Source organism: Rhododendron vialii, chromosome 7a, assembly GCF_030253575.1.
Source record: "Rhododendron vialii isolate Sample 1 chromosome 7a, ASM3025357v1".
Taxonomy (NCBI): domain Eukaryota; kingdom Viridiplantae; phylum Streptophyta; class Magnoliopsida; order Ericales; family Ericaceae; genus Rhododendron; species Rhododendron vialii.
The window spans coordinates 9,284,618-9,303,878 of record NC_080563.1 but is presented as its reverse complement, the minus strand read 5'-3'; the positions used below and the strand labels follow the sequence as shown (position 1 = coordinate 9,303,878).

At 37.2% G+C, this 19,261-nt stretch overlaps 1 protein-coding gene across 4 annotated transcripts; it reads right to left on the bottom strand.

Moving 5' to 3' along the window:
• Positions 1 to 2,786: 2,786 nt before the first annotated feature.
• LOC131332466 (serine/threonine-protein kinase BLUS1-like) lies at positions 2,787 to 15,495 on the bottom strand. Of its 4 annotated transcripts, none has more exons than XM_058366724.1 (23): positions 14,941 to 15,495; positions 12,500 to 12,754; positions 12,252 to 12,376; positions 12,010 to 12,054; positions 10,365 to 10,446; positions 10,209 to 10,277; positions 9,932 to 10,102; positions 9,781 to 9,846; positions 9,019 to 9,087; positions 8,811 to 8,882; positions 8,584 to 8,645; positions 7,840 to 8,118; positions 6,770 to 6,906; positions 6,150 to 6,244; positions 6,029 to 6,067; positions 5,876 to 5,944; positions 5,373 to 5,474; positions 4,771 to 4,822; positions 4,629 to 4,684; positions 3,798 to 3,862; positions 3,644 to 3,695; positions 3,363 to 3,484; positions 2,787 to 3,242 (listed from the first exon to the last, which is right to left on the bottom strand). In XM_058366724.1, exons 1-22 carry the CDS (start codon positions 15,118 to 15,120, stop codon positions 3,416 to 3,418), a joined length of 2,211 nt encoding a protein of 736 aa, XP_058222707.1. In that variant the 5' UTR covers positions 15,121 to 15,495; the 3' UTR covers positions 2,787 to 3,242; positions 3,363 to 3,415. The 4 variants fall into 4 exon arrangements, with proteins under 4 accessions (XP_058222707.1, XP_058222708.1, XP_058222710.1 ...); XM_058366725.1 differs by having other exon boundaries at positions 5,882 to 5,944; XM_058366727.1 differs by lacking the exon at positions 3,644 to 3,695.
• Between the last annotated feature and the right edge of the window lie 3,766 nt (positions 15,496 to 19,261).

Sequence of the window (19,261 nt, the reverse complement as noted above, 5' to 3'; positions counted from 1 at the left end):
TGTGCTTTTGAGAGGCCATTGCACAGACCTATTCAATAAGAAAACATATAACGTTATTAGTTCCTCTTTTTTTTTTTTAATTTTACAGGACAAAATCTCATATACAACGTTATATATTCTCTATGCAAATTGAAATATTTTTTTTATGTCAATACAAGCTCATACATACATATATATATATATATATATATATGTACATATGGTCAGAAATATTCTCATATAACCATATATAATCATATATGGATATATCCATATGTGTTTTTGAGAGGTCGCTGCGCGGACCAATTCAATGAGAGAACATATAACGTTATTACTTCCTTTGTTTTGGAATTTTACAGGACAAAATTAGGTACCAAAGGCAAATTATCACATATAACATATATATGTCTTAGTAGAGAAGATCATCTATAACCAAACTACATCGCGAACCGAGCTTCAAATCACATATTTTCTCGTATAAGTTGGAGAGGCCGCTACGTGGACCAATTCAATAAGTGATCAACAACAGAGTATATACTGTTATATATGACAAAAGGTCATAAATAATGTTACACGGTACAGAAAGTAATATATAACGTTATATGTTCTCTTTATTAAATAACATAAAATATTTCTAATCTAGAATATTATATATAATAATATAACGTTATATATTATTATATCTCTCTCTAACTAAGAATGTTTTAAAAAAATGACATTAAATAATAAAAACACACAAAAATATATTTTTTTTGTTACATGAAAAACACACATATAACCTTATATTTTTTTTCAAAAAACACAACCTGTTCTAATCTTATATGTCTAGCCCTAGAAAAAACACACATAATCTTATATATTTATTCAAAAAACTCCAAATATTTCAGAAGCAAGTCGGAGAAGAAAGATTGCTGATGGAAAGAGAAGAAAGATTGCTGATGGAAGAAGGGTAACTGCAAAATGAATCAGCAGACAAAATGATGCATGATATGAGACCCTGTAGTTAAAAACTCAATAGTTCATGACTTGGAACTAAAAGTTAAACAGACAAAAGATCTGCTCTGCACGTTATTATCCTAACACCTTTAAAGATTCTGATTATAATCCAAAAACTCTATAACGTACAATACAAATTCAAAATCTTAACAATACTTGGCTCCCAAACACCTCCTTAGTCGCCAACATTATCTCTGTACAATAATGTGCTTCAAATTCAGACTTCCTCGAATTGGATATGTACCACAATACGAAGTGTCTGTTAAAACCAAAATCAATAAAGCCGAGCTTTAAAGTGTTCGGCTCGTTCAAAAACTATCCTCATAACTCGGTTCAATTACTGAAACGAGATGTTATTGCAGAGCATCTACAATCGAGCCAAGCCTCGAGCTGCTCGCAACCGACCTAGTTTGGTAGCAGCCCTAAGGACGATTACACATCTAGGACTACGACATACTACTTCAAAGGAAAAAAATCAGAGACATAAAGTATACGGAGGTTTGAATTTAGAAGAGCTTAGACCTTGACAGAGTCAACCGTCGTCGTTCTGAGAGTAGCTTCTCTAGGATTTGCTGATTCATTTTCTCGAGAAAATCTGAATGAAAACTCGGCACTGTACTCGGGGGAAAACTCGGCACGGTTGAACGGCGACCTCCTCGTACTCGGGGGAAAACTCGGCACCGTTAAACGGGGGTGGTGGATCGACGACGGGGGCGTAGAAGGAGTTGGTCTTGTTGGAGCGCTGGGAGTCGAAGCCGACGGGTTGGGCGGCTTGGTTCTGCAAAATTGAGAGAGAGAGGGAGAGAAAGAGGCGTGCTCCAGATCTGTTTGTAACCCCTCTAGGGTTTCTCTCTTATGACTAGTTATATAGGAGGGTAATTTTGTCTTGGGATAATTTCTTTTTAAAAAAAAGTGGACTTAAAGCCTTACCAAACTATATTAGTGGATTAGAGGGGTTACAAACATTAGAAGTGGACTAACTGGGTTACAAGTTCTCTATAGTGGACCTAAGACCAATTTTTTAAAGAAAAAAAGGGGGAGAGAGAGAGGGGGGAAAGGTAAAATTTGAAAATAAAAAATAGGGTTAAAGTAATTTTCGATAAATAATAAGAAAAAAAGAACTTTATTGCATATTTATTTACCAATAAAAAAAGAAAGAGTTAAAAGTAATTTTTGAATGTAAAAAGTAAAAAAAAAAAAAAAAAAAGTTAACGCCTTCCGTTAGCTCCATCCGTTACAAACTAACGGAATTGGATGGCAGGGGTCAAATTGTTAATGGAATGCTAAGTTTAGGTGTTTTTTTGTTAATAGTGAAAGTTCAGGTGTTTTTTTGCGAGTTGTCAGAAAGTTCAGGGGTTTTTTTGAAATTTTCCCAAAAAAAGAAGAACTAATTGCTTGGTGGTTGCTCCTAATTTCTAGAAAGTCGAATAAAAATAAAAAGACATTTATATGAATAACATACCGAAAGTACATTGGACATTTATATGAATTAACATACCGAAAGTACATTGATTGCCGTAAAAGATATCCTTGAAAATGTATTTGTATCGGAAATGTCTATCGAAAAATCTAATTATTTGACTTTATACGAATGGTAAGGCAAAATCGATTGAGAACATGAGATAAAACACCATTTATATCGAGATTAGTTGTGAAAACTGAAAAGGCCATAAACACGTTTTGCAAAACGACGAAGAACATAAATTCAAGTATTTTTTTTCTTCTTGTAGTTTTACTCCCTTCTGAATGTGATCCAACGGGTGATTTTACTACATACCACAGCTGTTTTGTACTTAATCTGCCAATATCACTTTTTGGTACAAGAGATCATCTCAATTATGTAACCAATCTCAAACCCCAAATCAGTATTTCCACATTATCACAGCAGATACAAAATTTTTACACAAACACAAAAATACAATACATTACGCCAAGAAACACGAGCTCAGGCGATAATACTATAAGTTACAGCTTATGTTATGCTTACACATAGATACATAATGGTTTCTGTAACCCAATGACCACCACCATTTTCATGGCCGCTTCTTGAAGCGCTATCAGCAGCCAAATGGGGAGAAACTATGATGACTCTGGACAAGGAGAAGCTGTTTTCTGATTCGCCTTCATAAATAATGAACAGCGCTTGCACATGCAGCTGATTATTCAGCTTATCTGTATGCCGAGGCTGGAATCTTCGATAGAAAGTATATTCAACACAGCTGAGGAAAGGCACGATTCCGGAAACACGAATGCCAGCCCATCTCTTTCTATTTAATTAACAGGAAGATGAAATTACGAGGGGAAAGGAACAAAAGGAAAGGAATGCACAACTTAGAAGGGAAGATGAAGTTTACAAAAGAATGACTTCTGCAGAAGTAAGTTCATACCAGAATATACACGGTGATCTGACTTCACACTTTTTGCCAAAATTGATTGGCAATCAAGAATCTCCTTCTCTTCTATACCCATCTTCCTCCAGGATAGATGCATCATTTAGCCGTTGTTGCAACTGGAAAAACCATCAGAGTACAAAAGTAAGACAGTCAACCATTATCGCAATACCAGCAACCCAGATTATCCTCCTTCACAAATAAAGATTCAGTAACCCAACCCAAGTAAACGACCATTACGGTTCACTAAAAACTACAGAACTCTCAAAGCAACTCACTTGTGTGTATTTTGATTTTTCAGCATTCAACTCTTCAGTCAAGTTAATCATCCTACCATGAGAAGCGGGAAGTGTATAAGCTTCCTATGGAAAGTCAAAAAGATTGAAAGCAAAAATTGACGCTTAAATCTTACTATCTTTTAATTTGACTAACCTAGCTTGAAGCTCAGAAATCTTCATAAGAAGTGATCGTTCCCTATCAGAAGCTGTTGATTCGGCCTGTGAAATAACAATAACAAAAAAAAAAACTCAATGCTTCAAATTGATTACGAAATTCCAAGTCCTACTGGCTACATAGGGGAAAAAAGTTTTTAAGGGTCCATTTACATACAAAATCTCTTACAAATTATAGTATTAACCATGAAAATATTGATTATTTAAGCAAAAAAGAGCAACTGTACTCGAGATGAGAATCCCAGAAACAACCAACGACATGAATATTTTCTCTATGGTTTCATCCCAACAAAGGCGAGAAATAGCAAAATGCATAAAGGGTGAGAAATGAAGAAATGTGAAACCTACCACTTGGATACCTCATGAGGATATGCTATCATACTCATCAAAGACCACCGATCAAAAAAAAACTACTACTCATCAAAGACCAGTTCAAATGATGGCACACATGGATGCAAGAAACAACAGAACAAAGCAAGCATTGCTAAACAAATAATCAACAATTGAAGTAAACAGAAAATGTATACAGGACAGACTATAACCATCAGAAGTTTCAATAACAATGACACTAAAAATTTACCACCAGTACTGAAAGGAAGTATTACAGACGTCACCTTGCTAGTTGCTACTACCACCTCAAGGGAAAAATGAGGTAGGAAGCTCACCTTTTGTGAGAGAGTCAAAGACTGAACCAAGGATTTAACTTTGCATACATGGAGAAATACAGATGTGTGACCAAAAAGACCGTCCGAAGAACATACAAATTATGCACTGAATTGAATGTAAGCCAGAATATGGAAAATGTACTTACAATCCCATTGTTCTCTGAACTGCGAGGTAATGAAGGGAACTTTTCATTTTGCGAACCTGTAAAAAACACAGGGAAATCCAATGTGACTTACTGAGACGCTCTTCAACTGAGCCAAAAAAACAAAAAAGAATCCTCCACTCACCCTCTGCTACATCAGTAGGTTGCAAGCTATTCAACAAGTTCATAATGAGATCCTGGTATGACAGTAGCAATTGCAACACGAGAGTCATTCGTTCCGAAATTCCAGTAATTCAATGCAACTTAATTTAGATCCGGTTTGGCCTAATAAAAAAGCTTGATATTTTTGTCTCTATTCAAAAAAAATTTCATGTGTTAGTTTTGCGTCCATTTTTTTTTTTTGTGGATTATTGGTTCGCCTCGACGAGAGGAATCTAAAAGTCAAAAACAACAATCAAAATCTTTAAAAAATTCACTAAAGGCAAAAATAATCCAAAAAGTATTGTTAATAAGTTCACTAAAGATAAAAATAATCCAAAACATATAGACTATTTGAATTATTTTTGTCTTCATACAAAAAATTGTTAATGTGGATAATAATTTTTTACTTTTTTAGATTCCTCTCATTGAGACAAACCAATAATCCACAAATTATTGATGCAACTTTAACAAATGCGAAGAAAATTTGAATACTGACAAAAATAATCCAGCTTTTTTACTAGGCCAAACCGAGCATTAAAGACTCAACTTTAGAACCAAAAAAAAATTGAAGTAATTCTGCCTAACCTGTTGAATAGATGTCTGCTGGAAAAGGTTTTGAAGGTGGAGCATGACAAATGATGCAGGAACATTACCGTTGCATATTTCCTTAGGTTGCTGGACAATAGGCTGAAAAATAATAAAAATATTATATCTCGCACCTCGTGTAACATTGGAAGGCAACGTTCATTCTGCTGGTAGGCAGTTAGGTAACTATTGACCAGAATGACATAAAATCATGTTACTTAATTATATACACAGAAGTTCCTTTTAACTATTTAGAATAGTGAATAGGCTGCTCTCACGCTATTTAATTATGTACAGATGATCTTACACCTGTGTACATGAATAGTTGAATACGGATGCAAACACGAGAAACATCCCTTACGAATATATTTTCATTCTCTGTAAGTACTATGTGGTTTTCTCAAGAGATCGTACAAATAAAGAAGAAAAAGTTGGTTTCACAATACAATAACTTTGAATTCATTCTGAGAGCTATATCATTTACAAATCTAAGAGGTCCGTACGCAAACCATTTGTTTTGAATCAACTATCCAGTCTCCGCAAACACTAGCAGACTTCTTCAGCGGTGAATCCTGGTAATCAGACAATTATAACATCAAGACTGTAAAATCATATTTTAGTTATACAGCAGAATGACTGGACATTGGCCGCCTCACCGGTGCCGATCGTCGAGGAACTGTACATAGTGGAATATCCTACAAAACAAATAAAGTTAGCAGACGTAGTAAGAAAACACAAGAGTACAAAAGCAAAAACAAAAACAATATAGAGCTCTACCTTTACGAGATCTACATTTTCTGAAGTTACTGAGAATCGTCCTTTTATTTGCACCAGATTGGCCTTTGACTTGTCATCCAAAGAATCTCTAAACCCTATAAGCGATAGATGAAAAAAGAATGATTGACTTCAATCTTACATGCAAGTTTATTATTTTTCTTTTATTTGCACCAGAGCAAGTATCAAGGGGGCATACCCTCCTGTTAACAAACAAAATATTCAAAACAAAAGGTGAAAGGCACTAATAAGGCTGATGTGGATCAAATCCATAGCGGGGAATGTACCAACTTTCACAAAGCGAAAAATTAAGGCTGGAAGCGTTAATAAGACAAAATGAAGAGACTGCTAACCCAAAATCAAACAGGAATTGATCCAGCAAGCAATTAGGACTCTAGGAGTCCCTGCAAGAGGTAGTAAACCATGGCTGCCCAAGCAACTTCCTCACAACATTTTGAAAGGACTTGCTAATAACTTACCAGAAGCAGTTGGACTGCTTTCAAAAACACATTGCACAAAACAAATGCATGCAGTCCACAAAATAGTAGCCGCTTTAACAGTAATAATAGTAGCAGTAAAAGCGCTGGTGCTATGTCTTTACTCTAAACACAGAAATTCATTACCTCCAGAAGATTTTATGGGTGCTGATAAACTGTTAGCTGAAGCTCGGTTTGGAAGCACTAATGGACCACTAAAGCTGGGTGCTCTTCGTACCTCGCGCCTAGGTCTTTCAGCTAACGGTTGATTTTCATTCTCACCCCTGATAATAATAAAACATAACCGGACCAAAATTACACTCTGGCAGGACCATATAGAAATATCAATTGGTAAAAGCTAATGTAGTAGCAAACATTCGAATGATGCAGGCGGATCAGTATACATAGAAGTAAGTTTTCAATTGCAGAATACGTGCAAGGGAGAAAAAGATAAATTTACCCAAAAAGAAAATTTATTTACCCAAAAAGGACAAATGGAAGAACAAAGAATTGGCCTCCAAACCAAGCAAAAAGAGATTAGCTTTGCTATCTTTACCAAAGTACTAGCAGATTTTAGCATCAAAAAGTACCACATTCATCTTTACAAGAGATTAACTAGCACACACGTGATCAAAACTTACTTTTTATCTTCTAAACCCATAAAACCCAACATAATACCTAAGAGTAGTAGTACCAAACTTGTGATGATACCTATTTTGTATCTTCTGCAACCCAACCTGTTATACAGAGCACTAGTAACAAGTCACTATTTTTTCTTAGTTTTCATATGGACAGAAAATTTGCAGAGAGCATGGATCAATTCTGCATTTGAAGCTGTTTCCAACGAGAATTATAAGGAAGATAAAATAATTTGGGGCCAACATAATAAAGAGAAAGAAAATGATTACAACCTCTTCTCTCCAACTCCCACCTCGGGAAAAACAAAATGTAACTTCATCGCAGTTTCCCTCTCCCTAGTAGCTTACATCAATTAGGATGAGCTCCAATATATAAGCGAGCTTTTTCAATGAAAGCAAGCTAAGAATAGTTTCATCACAACACTAAATTTCAGACTAAAGTGAATACACAGATTAGTAGAGTGATTCATCTGATGTCACGTATGAGAACAGTTTGTGCTTGCTCTTATTTCAACAATGATTAAACCAAGAAATCAAAACCGTATAGAGAGTTGAATCAAGAAATAAACTAGGATGAACCTTTCAGAGCTACGCCCCCTTTCTGATTTTGAATGATTTAGCACAATACCGGGCATAAGTGGCCCACTTTGAGTCTGGCGACTATTACCAGCTGAAGTTTTAATCTTGGCTAGTACAGGATCCTTCTCGGGGTGTGATGGTGGTAACTCGGTTCTTGATGCATTTTTCTCCAGTTCAACTTTACCTTGGTAGTCAGACTCAAGTATATCCCTTTCTGGAGTTTTTTCCTTATTGCTTGAACACTCAGCCGGAGGAAATACAACGCCACTTGTTTGTTCACTGAAACAATAATACGTAAAGAAGGAAAAGAGAAAACAGATAATAAGAAAAGCCAAAAAAATAACAAGTATACACACGTGTTGGACATGGAAATAACCGTACTTCTTAACTTTCAGTAATTATGAATACTAGTCAACAGTTGTGCAATTGAAAAAACAAATCGTGTTGGATTTTTCTTTGAAATGGCATAATAATCTGGAAAACTATCTCAACCCATGGAACTAAAATCCATAATGTGCCCCGTTTAGGGAAGTTTTGCTTTAGAGTCCATTGTCATCCGGACTATATTATGGAATCAGTCCACAATGAATACTAATAGAGAACACCATCACTAACTTTGATAGCAATTACAAAAACTGCATGTTTGATGTAAAACTATGCCGTCCTCTTGGAAAAAAACAACCATTTAGAGTGCAATAGTTGAAACCAAAATGAATTATCAATGCTGTTAAAAAGCCATAATACCTGTAAATAACTTCATTTGTGGAAACTGCTTTCCCCAAACTGAATCTTGAGTAAGATGTATTCTGCCAATCATAACAAGCAGTTTATAAGCTATGTTTCCTTCAGAATGCAATATCTTCGGGGGAGAAATTATCGCTATGAAGTAATGCGAATGACCACAATTTGGATAACTTGTGAAGCTTTTCATTCAGATAAAAGTTTATAAAGATACGAAGCAATTTGACAACCTTACTATTAACAATTTGTTTCATGCTTTCATCATCTTCCCTGATTTCTTGCATTTCGTCATCATCATGCACCTGGCAGGGCAAGAGAAGGATTAGTTAAGATTCACTACATTCTGTTTGAGAAGCTAATTCACAGGATGATCATCTGATCATCATCTTTGCGTCAGGTATCTGGCTGATCATTTTGAGCGAAGTATTTGAAATTTACCAAGGATGCTTGGGCTTTTAAATCCTCAATATCGAAGTTCCAAGCACTAACCCCTCGCTGGTACTCACTCTGATAAAGAAACGGGAGAAAATATGAATCCAGAAGAAATGTACAAAAACAGAACACAAATGACAAGATCAGATGCCCACAATTACATTCAATATGAAAAGTTTTCTGTTTGACGCCATGCAGATACTCATTGACACAATTATAACTCACCAATTTCGATGAAAAATTCCACAATACTACAATAGGCTACTTTTTTAGCAAGGTACAGCTAATGTCGAATGCCACTTATTCAACCCCCTTTTGTTTCCAATAAGCGCCTGATGAAGAGAGCAGCTGATCATTCAAGCTGACTTCCGATTTTCCTATGACCTCTAAACATATGCTTGTCAGTTGCCGGACTAAGTTCCAACATCTCTCAAAACCAATAGGAGTTGGGAAGGGCTAAGTTATGTTTTTTATGGTGTTTTGACATCGCACCAACGGGTCTAGTTTTAGAGTGGTTGTTTGATTTACACCCATCCAGACTATGATACCGCTAGTCGGACCAAGTTCCATCATCTCCCCTAAATCTGATTTGTGTTCGGAAGGGCTTTGGTTATTTGATTTATGGAATTTTGACATCGCACTCACACAGCTGTTTAAAGTGGTTGCAGGCAGAGAGATTTCGTACAACAAAACTTGTGTTCAAATACAAGGGGTGAGATGATTGCATCACTGGAACCCAACACATTAATTCCAAGAAATATCTCTAACCTGTGATATTGCTTCTTGTTCTGCTGAAGGCATTTTCTTCAGTGCTAGCTGTGCAGCGTCTTTAAGCTGAAATACCCTTAGAAGTCCATTAAAAAGGCATGACAAGAAAAGTAAAAGCAAGTCCTGTGCCAGGGGAAATAGGACCACATACCTGGAGGGCTTTTACACGATTCCACAGTGGTGGCAAGTCAGCAAACAGCTTCTTAACAGAAAGCTCTGGAGGCTTGGCAGTTTTGAAAAAGGAGTGTTTTAACAATTTTTCTGCAGTCGGCCTCTTCGTCTGATCTTTCACCAAGCACATTGCAACCATTTCTTTAAAAGACTGCACAAGACAATCGTTTCATCAATTTTACATTATTATATCCCTTGGGGAATGAACAACATATGGCTGCCCCAAAACTGTTAATCAGCCTAATGAGCAATGATACCTTAGAGAACTTTTTATCTCGGTCATAATCAAGTCCAGGAGGGGCATTCTGTATGGTCATTAGAAGGACCTATGGCAGGGGACAGGAAGTAAAAGATAAGTCAGAGTATAGCATCTATGTGAACTTTATGTAGTTGCCAAATAAATAGGCATATACCTTCATTGGGGGATACTTTGAAAAGGGTGCATGACCATGAGCCAATTCCAATGCAGTAATCCCAAAAGACCAAATATCAGCCCTTTAAAACAACACACAGGAACAAAATTAGCACCTGTGTCCTAAACATGTTTGCTATGCAACATAGTATTGAATATTGATCTATGAAGCACGGGTACTCCAAAAATATTACCATGAGTGCTGGGTACCGGTATGGCAAAACATGAACCCGGGATGGCGCAAAACATAACCAATATGTTTTGCATATTTGGGTATGGCAGTGGTACTCCATTGGAAGGGGAATGGGTCATTGGTGGGTACGGTTCTGCTACTGCTGTTTTTCTTTCTTTCTTTTTTTAAATCTTGTTGTACTAGATGCTTAAAATACACTGAAAACATTTGTTTTCTTCGATCCTAAATTCTTGCTTTGTCTATCTATTCTTACTATACTTCGATGTTTTCCAGAAAGACCTGGTTTTAGAGCACCCAAAAGAAAAGACAGCATAAGCATAGAAAGCATAAGTTTAAGTTTAATGGGTGACGGTTTTACAAGTATGAATCAGAATGCCATGCTTCTCTTAGGAATTACATGTGGAAATAAAAAAGAGAAAACAGAAAGAGGAGGATACTAGATATATTCAACGCTTATTAAGCACCTTTTCCAGAATTTTTTTTTTTTTTTGAAAAGACCTTTTCCAGATTATGTTGCAGAAAAACACACACACATACACAGAGAGAGTAAGAATGGGGACTGCAGAATTAAATTGAGAACATTATATCTACAATATAGTACAGATGACCCAACTTGGGTTTTTTGTGATATACTAAGCCCACCAAATGGCTCAGAGGCTTGAGTTATTTAGATCTGGTTTGGCCAATTAAAACCACATTGGTAAAGGAGGAAGGAATTGCAGCCATTAGAGTGTCTCCAATGGCATAACCAAAACCAAAAAAATTCTTAAGTTAACAATGTTGGTCGAAAATGATATATAGGCTCACAACGGTATAACCAAATTTAGCAACACCTTAACCAATAACCAAATTTTGGCCTTTGGATAAGCAAAACCAGAAACACTCTCTTTAGATAACCAAATTTAATGGAGACCACACTCTCTTTCCTTTCTCTCTCTCTCTGTCTCTCCTTCCATCACTATCAAAGTTTCAATGGACCCACCCGCTTACATTTATTTCCAACTTTCTCTATCTCTCTCTACTAAAAATGAGTTTTTGATTATGGACCATTGTGGAACTTCACATTGTTAGTCTTAGCAACCTTTTAAATAAATAACCAAAAGATGACGTGGCAAGTTTTGATTATCCAATTTTAGTTATGCCATTCGAGATACCCTTAGATATGGTTTCTCTGCAAGGAGTTAGCAGCGAAGAAACCTGGGTTTCTCTTCCCTGAATTGGCTCGAACCATGCCTAGGCTTCAATCGCATAAGTTACCTCATTAGGAACTGTCAAACATTTAGTGAAAACAATAATTTTTCTTTAAAAAAAAAAACAAACATACCGAGTGAAGTACCCATCCCCGCATACATGACGTACCTCTACCGTACCCAAATACTAAGATGTATTGGTTAAGTTTTTGTCGTACCATAGCCATACCCGTGTACAGGTTCAGAGCTTTAAAAGTACTCACTTGAAATCATATCCGCTTCCAGGCTGCAACACCTCTGGTGCCATCCTATAAAATTAGAGACAAATTAAAACTCACTCATCTGTTTCGGTAAGTAACTATAGTTCTCACATACATTAAATGCCAAAAGGTCAACGTTTCTACATCGACAACTCGAAAAGAAAAGAAAAAAGTAGTCAAAATGAGAGAGAGAGAGAGAGAGAGAGAGAGAGAGAGAGAGAGAGAGAGAGAGAGAGAGAGATCACCAGCATGGAGTTCCTACAAAAGTATTTCTTGAACGTTGCCTATCACCTTTGTCAAACATGCAAGCTGAAACACCAAAGTCAGCAAGCTTTACCACCCCATTACTATCAAGTAGTATATTTCCAGCCTGCAACAAGAAATATTCAACAAACCAAATTGCAACCTAACGAACCTACGAAGTTTGAGAAGGAAAGAAGACAAACGGAAAAAAATGAAAAAAAAACAACAAACATCTTAAGATTTGACCAACCTTAACATCACGATGGATATGCCCATGCTCATGCAGGTACTCCAAAGCCTTTAGAGTTTCTTTGAGGATTGAACCAATAGCAGACTCTTCAAATCCATCTGGATATGCTATCTTCATAAGGTGCAGACAAGACCCCTCAGCCATGAATGGCATGACCACCCAAAGGTTTCGGTCCACAACAAATGAGCAATATGCCCTAATTACGTTGGGATGATCTATCAAACTCATTGTTTGGGCCTCCCTACGAATGTCATCCTGCAAAATAGCAGAGGCCTTTTCATAAAAAACTAAGGGTAAACATAGTTCGCTACGGGCATCAGAAGAGGTCATAACCAGTATTTGCTGAATAGATTCATTTATGCTAGACCTGAACTCTGGACGATATAGGAAGTAGGAGGAAAAAGGGGAAAGAAACACTCAATAATGCTGTTTCAAAACAAGAAAAACACTTGACAGCATAAAGTGGGTACCAAAAGCAAAGTAGCTAAACGGGGGGGAGGGGGGGGAAGAGGTAACATAAATGCAGTACAATTACTAAGCATAAAATGTAAACAAGCTATTGAATGCTTGCAGACGAATCAGAAATTCAGAGAGATAATGCAACAAATTTACTAGATGGGGGATACAATGGATACATTTATATGGCTGTGATTATTCAAACTGGAACAACCTTAATAGCGCAAAAAGTGATTGTCTAAACCACTCAATCGATGCTCATAATTTCTCAATGCAACATCTTCCTCATATATAGTGTTCAATTGAGAAGGAATCCATGGTCAGTATATTGCTTATTGTGGCTGTCTCTCTAATGAGTCACCAAGAAATAGGAAAGCCCCATAAACTACAATAGTTCTCAATGTTTGATGGGTCGAATTCTGAACCTTGAAACTTTACGCAATAAGGCTGTACTCACCACCCTAGATTCCACATTTTTTGTGAAACCTGTAAGCCTTTAGACCATTAAACCTTTTTTGGAGATACGAACCCCCATGCAAAGATCTTTCGGGTTACTGCCACGATGCCACCTTGACATTTTTCCTTCCCTTCCCTTACCAAAACCATGGCCAATCCCATCAAGGTGGAAAAGAGACCAGAGGTTATACATTGTCAACATGTTGGTAATGTGCTAATGGAAAAAAATAAGATACACCACAAACGGGTGGAAAGAAGAGTTGGCAATTTTATTAATCCATCCCCTTGGCGTCGAGGAAGATGTATTATGATGTATGTGCGACTCGTTTAGGTCATGGGCTGGGACAAAAGAAAGAAAACTAATCTCCCAGTCTCAATAATCAGTACTAATTTATAGGATAATATGGAATAAGCCCAATCAATATAGGAAAATGAGAAAATCCAGGATATCCCTCCAATGTAAGAAATTCATGGTTTCCATTGGTGCCAATCCAATCACCTCAAATTCAATATGAGAAAAAATTCCCCATTGATATTAAATGATTATGGGAAAAATCCGATGTTTAAAGCAGAAAGATTAGACTCCCCTCTTGCAAGAATGGATTAACAAGGTCAGCTACCCAGCTAACCTTCATAATTAAACACTGTTACTACATAGGTAGACCTTATTGTGAAAGACCTCATGAAGTTTTGCCGGCATCCAATCCTTGCCTTCTAGTAGTATTCAGGCAGCAGAACAAATGAATTTAGTGACAATGGCATACGTATTTAGAATTTGCTACTTGTAATCCTGTTGCTTCCTCTAAAATTATGCCCCTTTTGTCACCACATGCATTTATTTGACACTTGGAAAACACAATCAATGCTCTCGCACTCTCCAATCCACAATGCGAAAGTTTAATGCTTCGTTATGGAGTACTTAAATAAATCAATACACTCGATGTCATAGCAAAGAGCCGATTGGGAGTTCCAAACATGTCTAAATAAAAACCAGACTAAGGGTGCGTTTCCGCTAAACTTAATGGACTACAGGCTAATAGCAACGGTCAAATTGTTTCCACTAAATAGTATTTTAGTTGATGCATGTGAGAACAAAAGCCTAGAAATCCATGAAAACATGGCTTTAGTCCATTTAGGTTAGCGGAAATGCACCCAAAAATCCAGCAATTCACCGATCCAATGCCGCAATAGAAAGCTAAACAACCTCAACATCCACTAGAACAACAAGTCGAGGAGATTTATCCTAATTCCCCTAGTTTGACTTCCTCAATCGAAACTACCGAACCAAAACCGAAATCGAAGATGCCGAGTCAAGCAGTCACGAATACCCCACCAAAAGCTCACACAAACTCATCAAATTCAAATCACACCAAACCTCTCAATCCAATCACCGCCAAAACCGCTTCACGTAACCTCAGCAAATTCAGCTTAAACAGCGACGCCGATTGCGCGCAAACGACAGCACATACAAGTACACTACGATAAAGCAGCGGAAACAAATGAGAGGAAAAAGATTCGAATCTACGGACCAGGTTGCTGTTGCAGCGATCGAGATCCAAGCACTTGACGGCCACGACTTCGTTGAAAGGGAGATAGATCGCTCGATACACGGTCGCGCTCGCGCCGTACCCGACCTCTTCTAGAAGCTTGTAGTCGCTGGGAGCCACCGAGTAACTCCTCCCGCCGCCGCCGGTGCCCATCCTCCCCATGGCCGTGAAACCGCTCTGGAAACCGCCAAACGGTGATCGGGAAACGGCTGTTGGATGTTGTAGTTATATCTTATGGACTGGCATGGACTGTATCTGTCTGTGTTGAATTGGGATTTTTTCTTTTTTTCTTTTTGGCTCTTTTTAGGAAAAAAATTAAAACAGTGGTCCGATTAATTGGCAGTGTTTTTTGAGATTTGTTTATTTGTTCGGGTGTTTCGGGGATCCGTTGTCTACCGTTGGAAGGGACAGGGAAGAAGAGACGGGGATAGTGATTATTCACGGGGACTAAGCAGTATTGCCACGTGATGCTCTAAGAGCATTTCTGAGGGAGAAAGCAAAAGTAAAATCGAACCAAACTTGAAGAGCCATATCATTAAAAACACCCTCCAAACGAAGAAGTAAACTTGCTACACCTTTGATGTACCTCTCTCTCTCTCTCTTCAAGTTTGAAAAGTGAAAAATAAGTCTTTAAATTGTCAAGTCATCAATTCTACTAATATTTTTAATTGGTGAATTAATTTATTGTTTTGACACAGTGGATATCTTCTTCTTTTTTTAAGGAGGGCAAGAGAGTAATTTTATCTACTAAACTCACCTAGGCAATTGCCCGCTGTCGTTGTGCTGCGTTTCGCAGCGAGGCTCTTGGGCCTGCGTCAGATGGGTTGGCTCCCACATCGGGAGTTTGGGTTTGGGTTTGTGTGTGGATATCTTTAGAGTCAAAGAAAGAGTAAGATATTTAAATTTGAAGATCCCCTTTCGCACTTAAATAATATAACTCTTCAACTTGTCACATGGGTCACCAAAACACATTTGATGTAAATTTTTGTTTCTTCCCTTAGAGATACTCTAACGAGGTAGCAGAACCAAAGCTCAACTAAAAATTAAAGAGCCACATAAGCATAACACCTTTCAAGGGGATAGCGAACTTGTTATACTATTTTGGTGTAACTCTCTCTGTGTTCAACTTCAAAGAGAAGGAAAGCAGTATTTAAATTGTCACCTCATCGAGTTCAATCTTTATTATTGGTGAAATATTGATTTCGTGGGCAAAGTGAATCTTTAATAGTAAAAAAAAGAAGTGATCAGAAATTAAAATTTGATGAGTTCCTTGGAGTGCCTAAACTCAGCAACTTGCCACATATTTATGTGAGTATCCACTTTGCATAAAATGTGTGGTAAAAAAATTTGTAAAGCATCACGTGGTGGTGCTTCAAGAGCAAGTAGTACTAAAATTTCAATGGATGGGGTGCTGAAGGAGTAATTGTTTAGTGTCTCTCATGACACTGCCATATGGTACCCCAATCTCTCTTACACCAGACATTATTATGGAATCCAAACATTTTGCATGGATTTCCACCCTAACATGTGATAAAGAAGGGGTCTTGAGCACCATGTGAAGGTGTCAGCAAGCATTGATATTTTTTGTGCTGAAGTGGAGGAGAAATTTTTGGGTATCGGGTGAGTACCACGTGACCATGCCTAAGTGGTGCCCGAACAGTCCATCTAAGCCATCAAAAAGTGTGTAAGACGATGCAAATTGAAACTCTTTCCCTCCTCTCTCCCCACCACTCTCTCTCCTTTCTCTCTCCAAATTCAAACTATCCGAAATCGAAATAGATGGCTCAGATGCGCCGACACATGATACCCACCACCTAAAAATTTCTCGAAGTGGAGAGGTATAGCTCGGTTGTGACGATTCAGACACGTGGGTTACGTAGGGTTGGGACCCACTTGAATAGTTCAATCGGTGAGTGAAGAACATTAGATTTTAAACTTCGGCATTTCGGTCGGGCGGTATTTGGTTGATACGGTCCATACGGATTCGGTACTGTTGGATGTCAATCGATAGAATGAACTGTGCTACACACACAGCAATTTGTGCACAATCTGTGCACAGATTTTGTTGTGGGACCCATCACGGGTTTCACATAAATTATCCGAGCCGTTTATTAAATGTAAAATATTTTTTCAAGGGTCCCGGTAAAAAATAAGCTCAGTCCAATGCATATAGGTGTTTCATCCAACCATTTAACTTTTCATTCAGATTTTCGGATAATAAAAAGTTATATGATTGGATCGAGCACCTATAGGTATCGGATTGAGATTATTTTCTATGGGGACCCTTGAAAAAATGTTTTACATTTAATGAACGGCTCGGATGATTTGTGTGGGACCCGTGGTGGGCCCCACAACAAAATCTGTGCACAATCTGTGCACAGATTGTATGTGTGTAGACTTTTTGGGCAAAACCCAAAAAAAAAAAAAAAAAGGCTTGAATTTGAGAAACTATGGTGGTTTCTTGTAAACTTTATTTTTTTCTTCGTTTTGTGTGATTTATTTAATTTTTTTAAATTTTTTGTTAAATTTGCATTACGTTTTATGGATTAATAATCCGTCTCGATGAGAGGAGTTTAAAAAATAAAAAAAAATCATGAGCAAAAACAAAAAAAAGTTCACTAACGACAAAAAATGTATCAAACAGTTGTCTTGTTTTTGTTTAAAGTGTTGTCTTATATGAATTATTTCAATATCTGTTCATATTTTTATATTTTTCTTATTCGTCTAGTCGAGAGGAATAATCAACTCTAAAAATTACGGCAAAAAAGTTACTAACAGTAAAAAATACTTACCAAAATAAGTTGTGGACTATTATTTGATGTGAGATGTTCGGGAATTAGATGGGATATGATTGGAATGTATTTGTTCTTATTGCATTTTTGGTCTAAAAATAAATCTTTGTATTTCCAAAAAATCAAATCTGAAATGTCTGTTCCATTTTCTGTTGTGATTCATACCTATGGCCGTGATAACACGGAACTTCTGTTTGCCTATGTTAATTTGCTCTCATTTTGGTGAACATGTTATGCTAAGCATTTTTTGCATTTTAATTTCCTATCTCTCTCTTTTTTTTGTTGATTTTTTTGACCAATGAAGTTGTTTATTGCATTTCCTGCCCTATTATGCTGGATGATTATTTATTGTATGTAGTGGGGTTGTCTCAGTGGTTCGGCGCGGATGCCCAGGCTTTGGAAGTACTTCTCAATGTGGAATTCGATTCTCCACATGGTGAGTACTCTGAAGTACGTGGGGGGCCATAACTAGTGTGGTCGCGCTAGCTCTCCCGGTTGCTTGGGTTACGCAGTCAAGTCCATTTAGTGGCCTAGCTGTTATGTGTGTGTTTGTAATATATATCCTAGTTACGTGGTTTGGATGTATATATTTTCTAAAAAATCTGGTGTGTAACATTTTGATTAGCTCGGTTACTCTGCTCTTCTCTCTGTTTTGATGGGCCCTGCTGCTAATATGGAAATATATTTGCTCATTTCATTTTAATCTGCTTTAATTTTCATTCTCCAAGTCCATTAAGTTGTCAATGTTTCGGAATTGGCATTTTGTTTTGGGAAATGATAATTCCAAAACAGTTTTTGTTGGTGCTAAAACTTCAATGCATGAAAGACTTGTATCATGTGCATGATACAACACTTTTATGCATCCGAGTTTTGGCACCAACAAAAACTGTTTTGGCATCATCACTACCCATTGTTTTCCGCTACCTAAATTTTTTATTTTTATTTTTGGATAACTCAAGGTTAGTTTTAGGGGGAATTCGTGTTCAGTGGAACCAGGGGAAAAAAATTCTCAACCCATGAACAGGTTTTCTGAAAATTGCTCCAATATGAAACGGTAAAAAACAATTCCTCATACATGGAAAGATGATGTAAAAAGACTAATATAACCCATACACATTTGAAAAGGACGCAAGGCTCTGGTGTGGCTTGTAACGCCCCGATTTCTCAAGGGATTTCGGAAGCATTAACCCAAAAATACACTAAATTTTACAAACTATTAGGCCCATGTTTATCCTTATACAAAAATTACAATTTCAAAATAATACAAAAATCTATGTACATTTACTTAATAAAAGCGACTCCAGAGCGACTCTAATTTTGACACGAATTCCAAGCAACGTTGGCCAAGACTCCGTTCCAGGGGTCCCACCTGTATCAACTGCTCCACTGTGGAATCCTGCACACTCTGGCAAATTGAACGCCGAAGCAAACGATTTGCCAGGATACAAACGTATCCTGAGTGATAATTCACTAAGTAGAAATCCTAAAACCCAATACCACAATATGCAGAT

What these genes read in the sequence shown, in the direction of transcription:
- LOC131332466 (XM_058366724.1), bottom strand. Translation starts at nt 15,120, where the DNA reads ATGGGGAGGATGGGCACCGGCGGCGGCGGGAGGAGTTACTCGGTGGCT. An exon ending in AACAAGAAGCAATATCACAG is followed by an intron (nt 9,088 to 9,780) that starts GTTAGAGATATT and finishes TTTCTTTATCAG; the next exon opens with AGTGAGTACCAGCGAGGGGT. An exon ending in ATTTCTGAGCTTCAAGCTAG is followed by an intron (nt 3,696 to 3,797) that starts GTTAGTCAAATT and finishes TTCTCATGGTAG; the next exon opens with GATGATTAACTTGACTGAAG.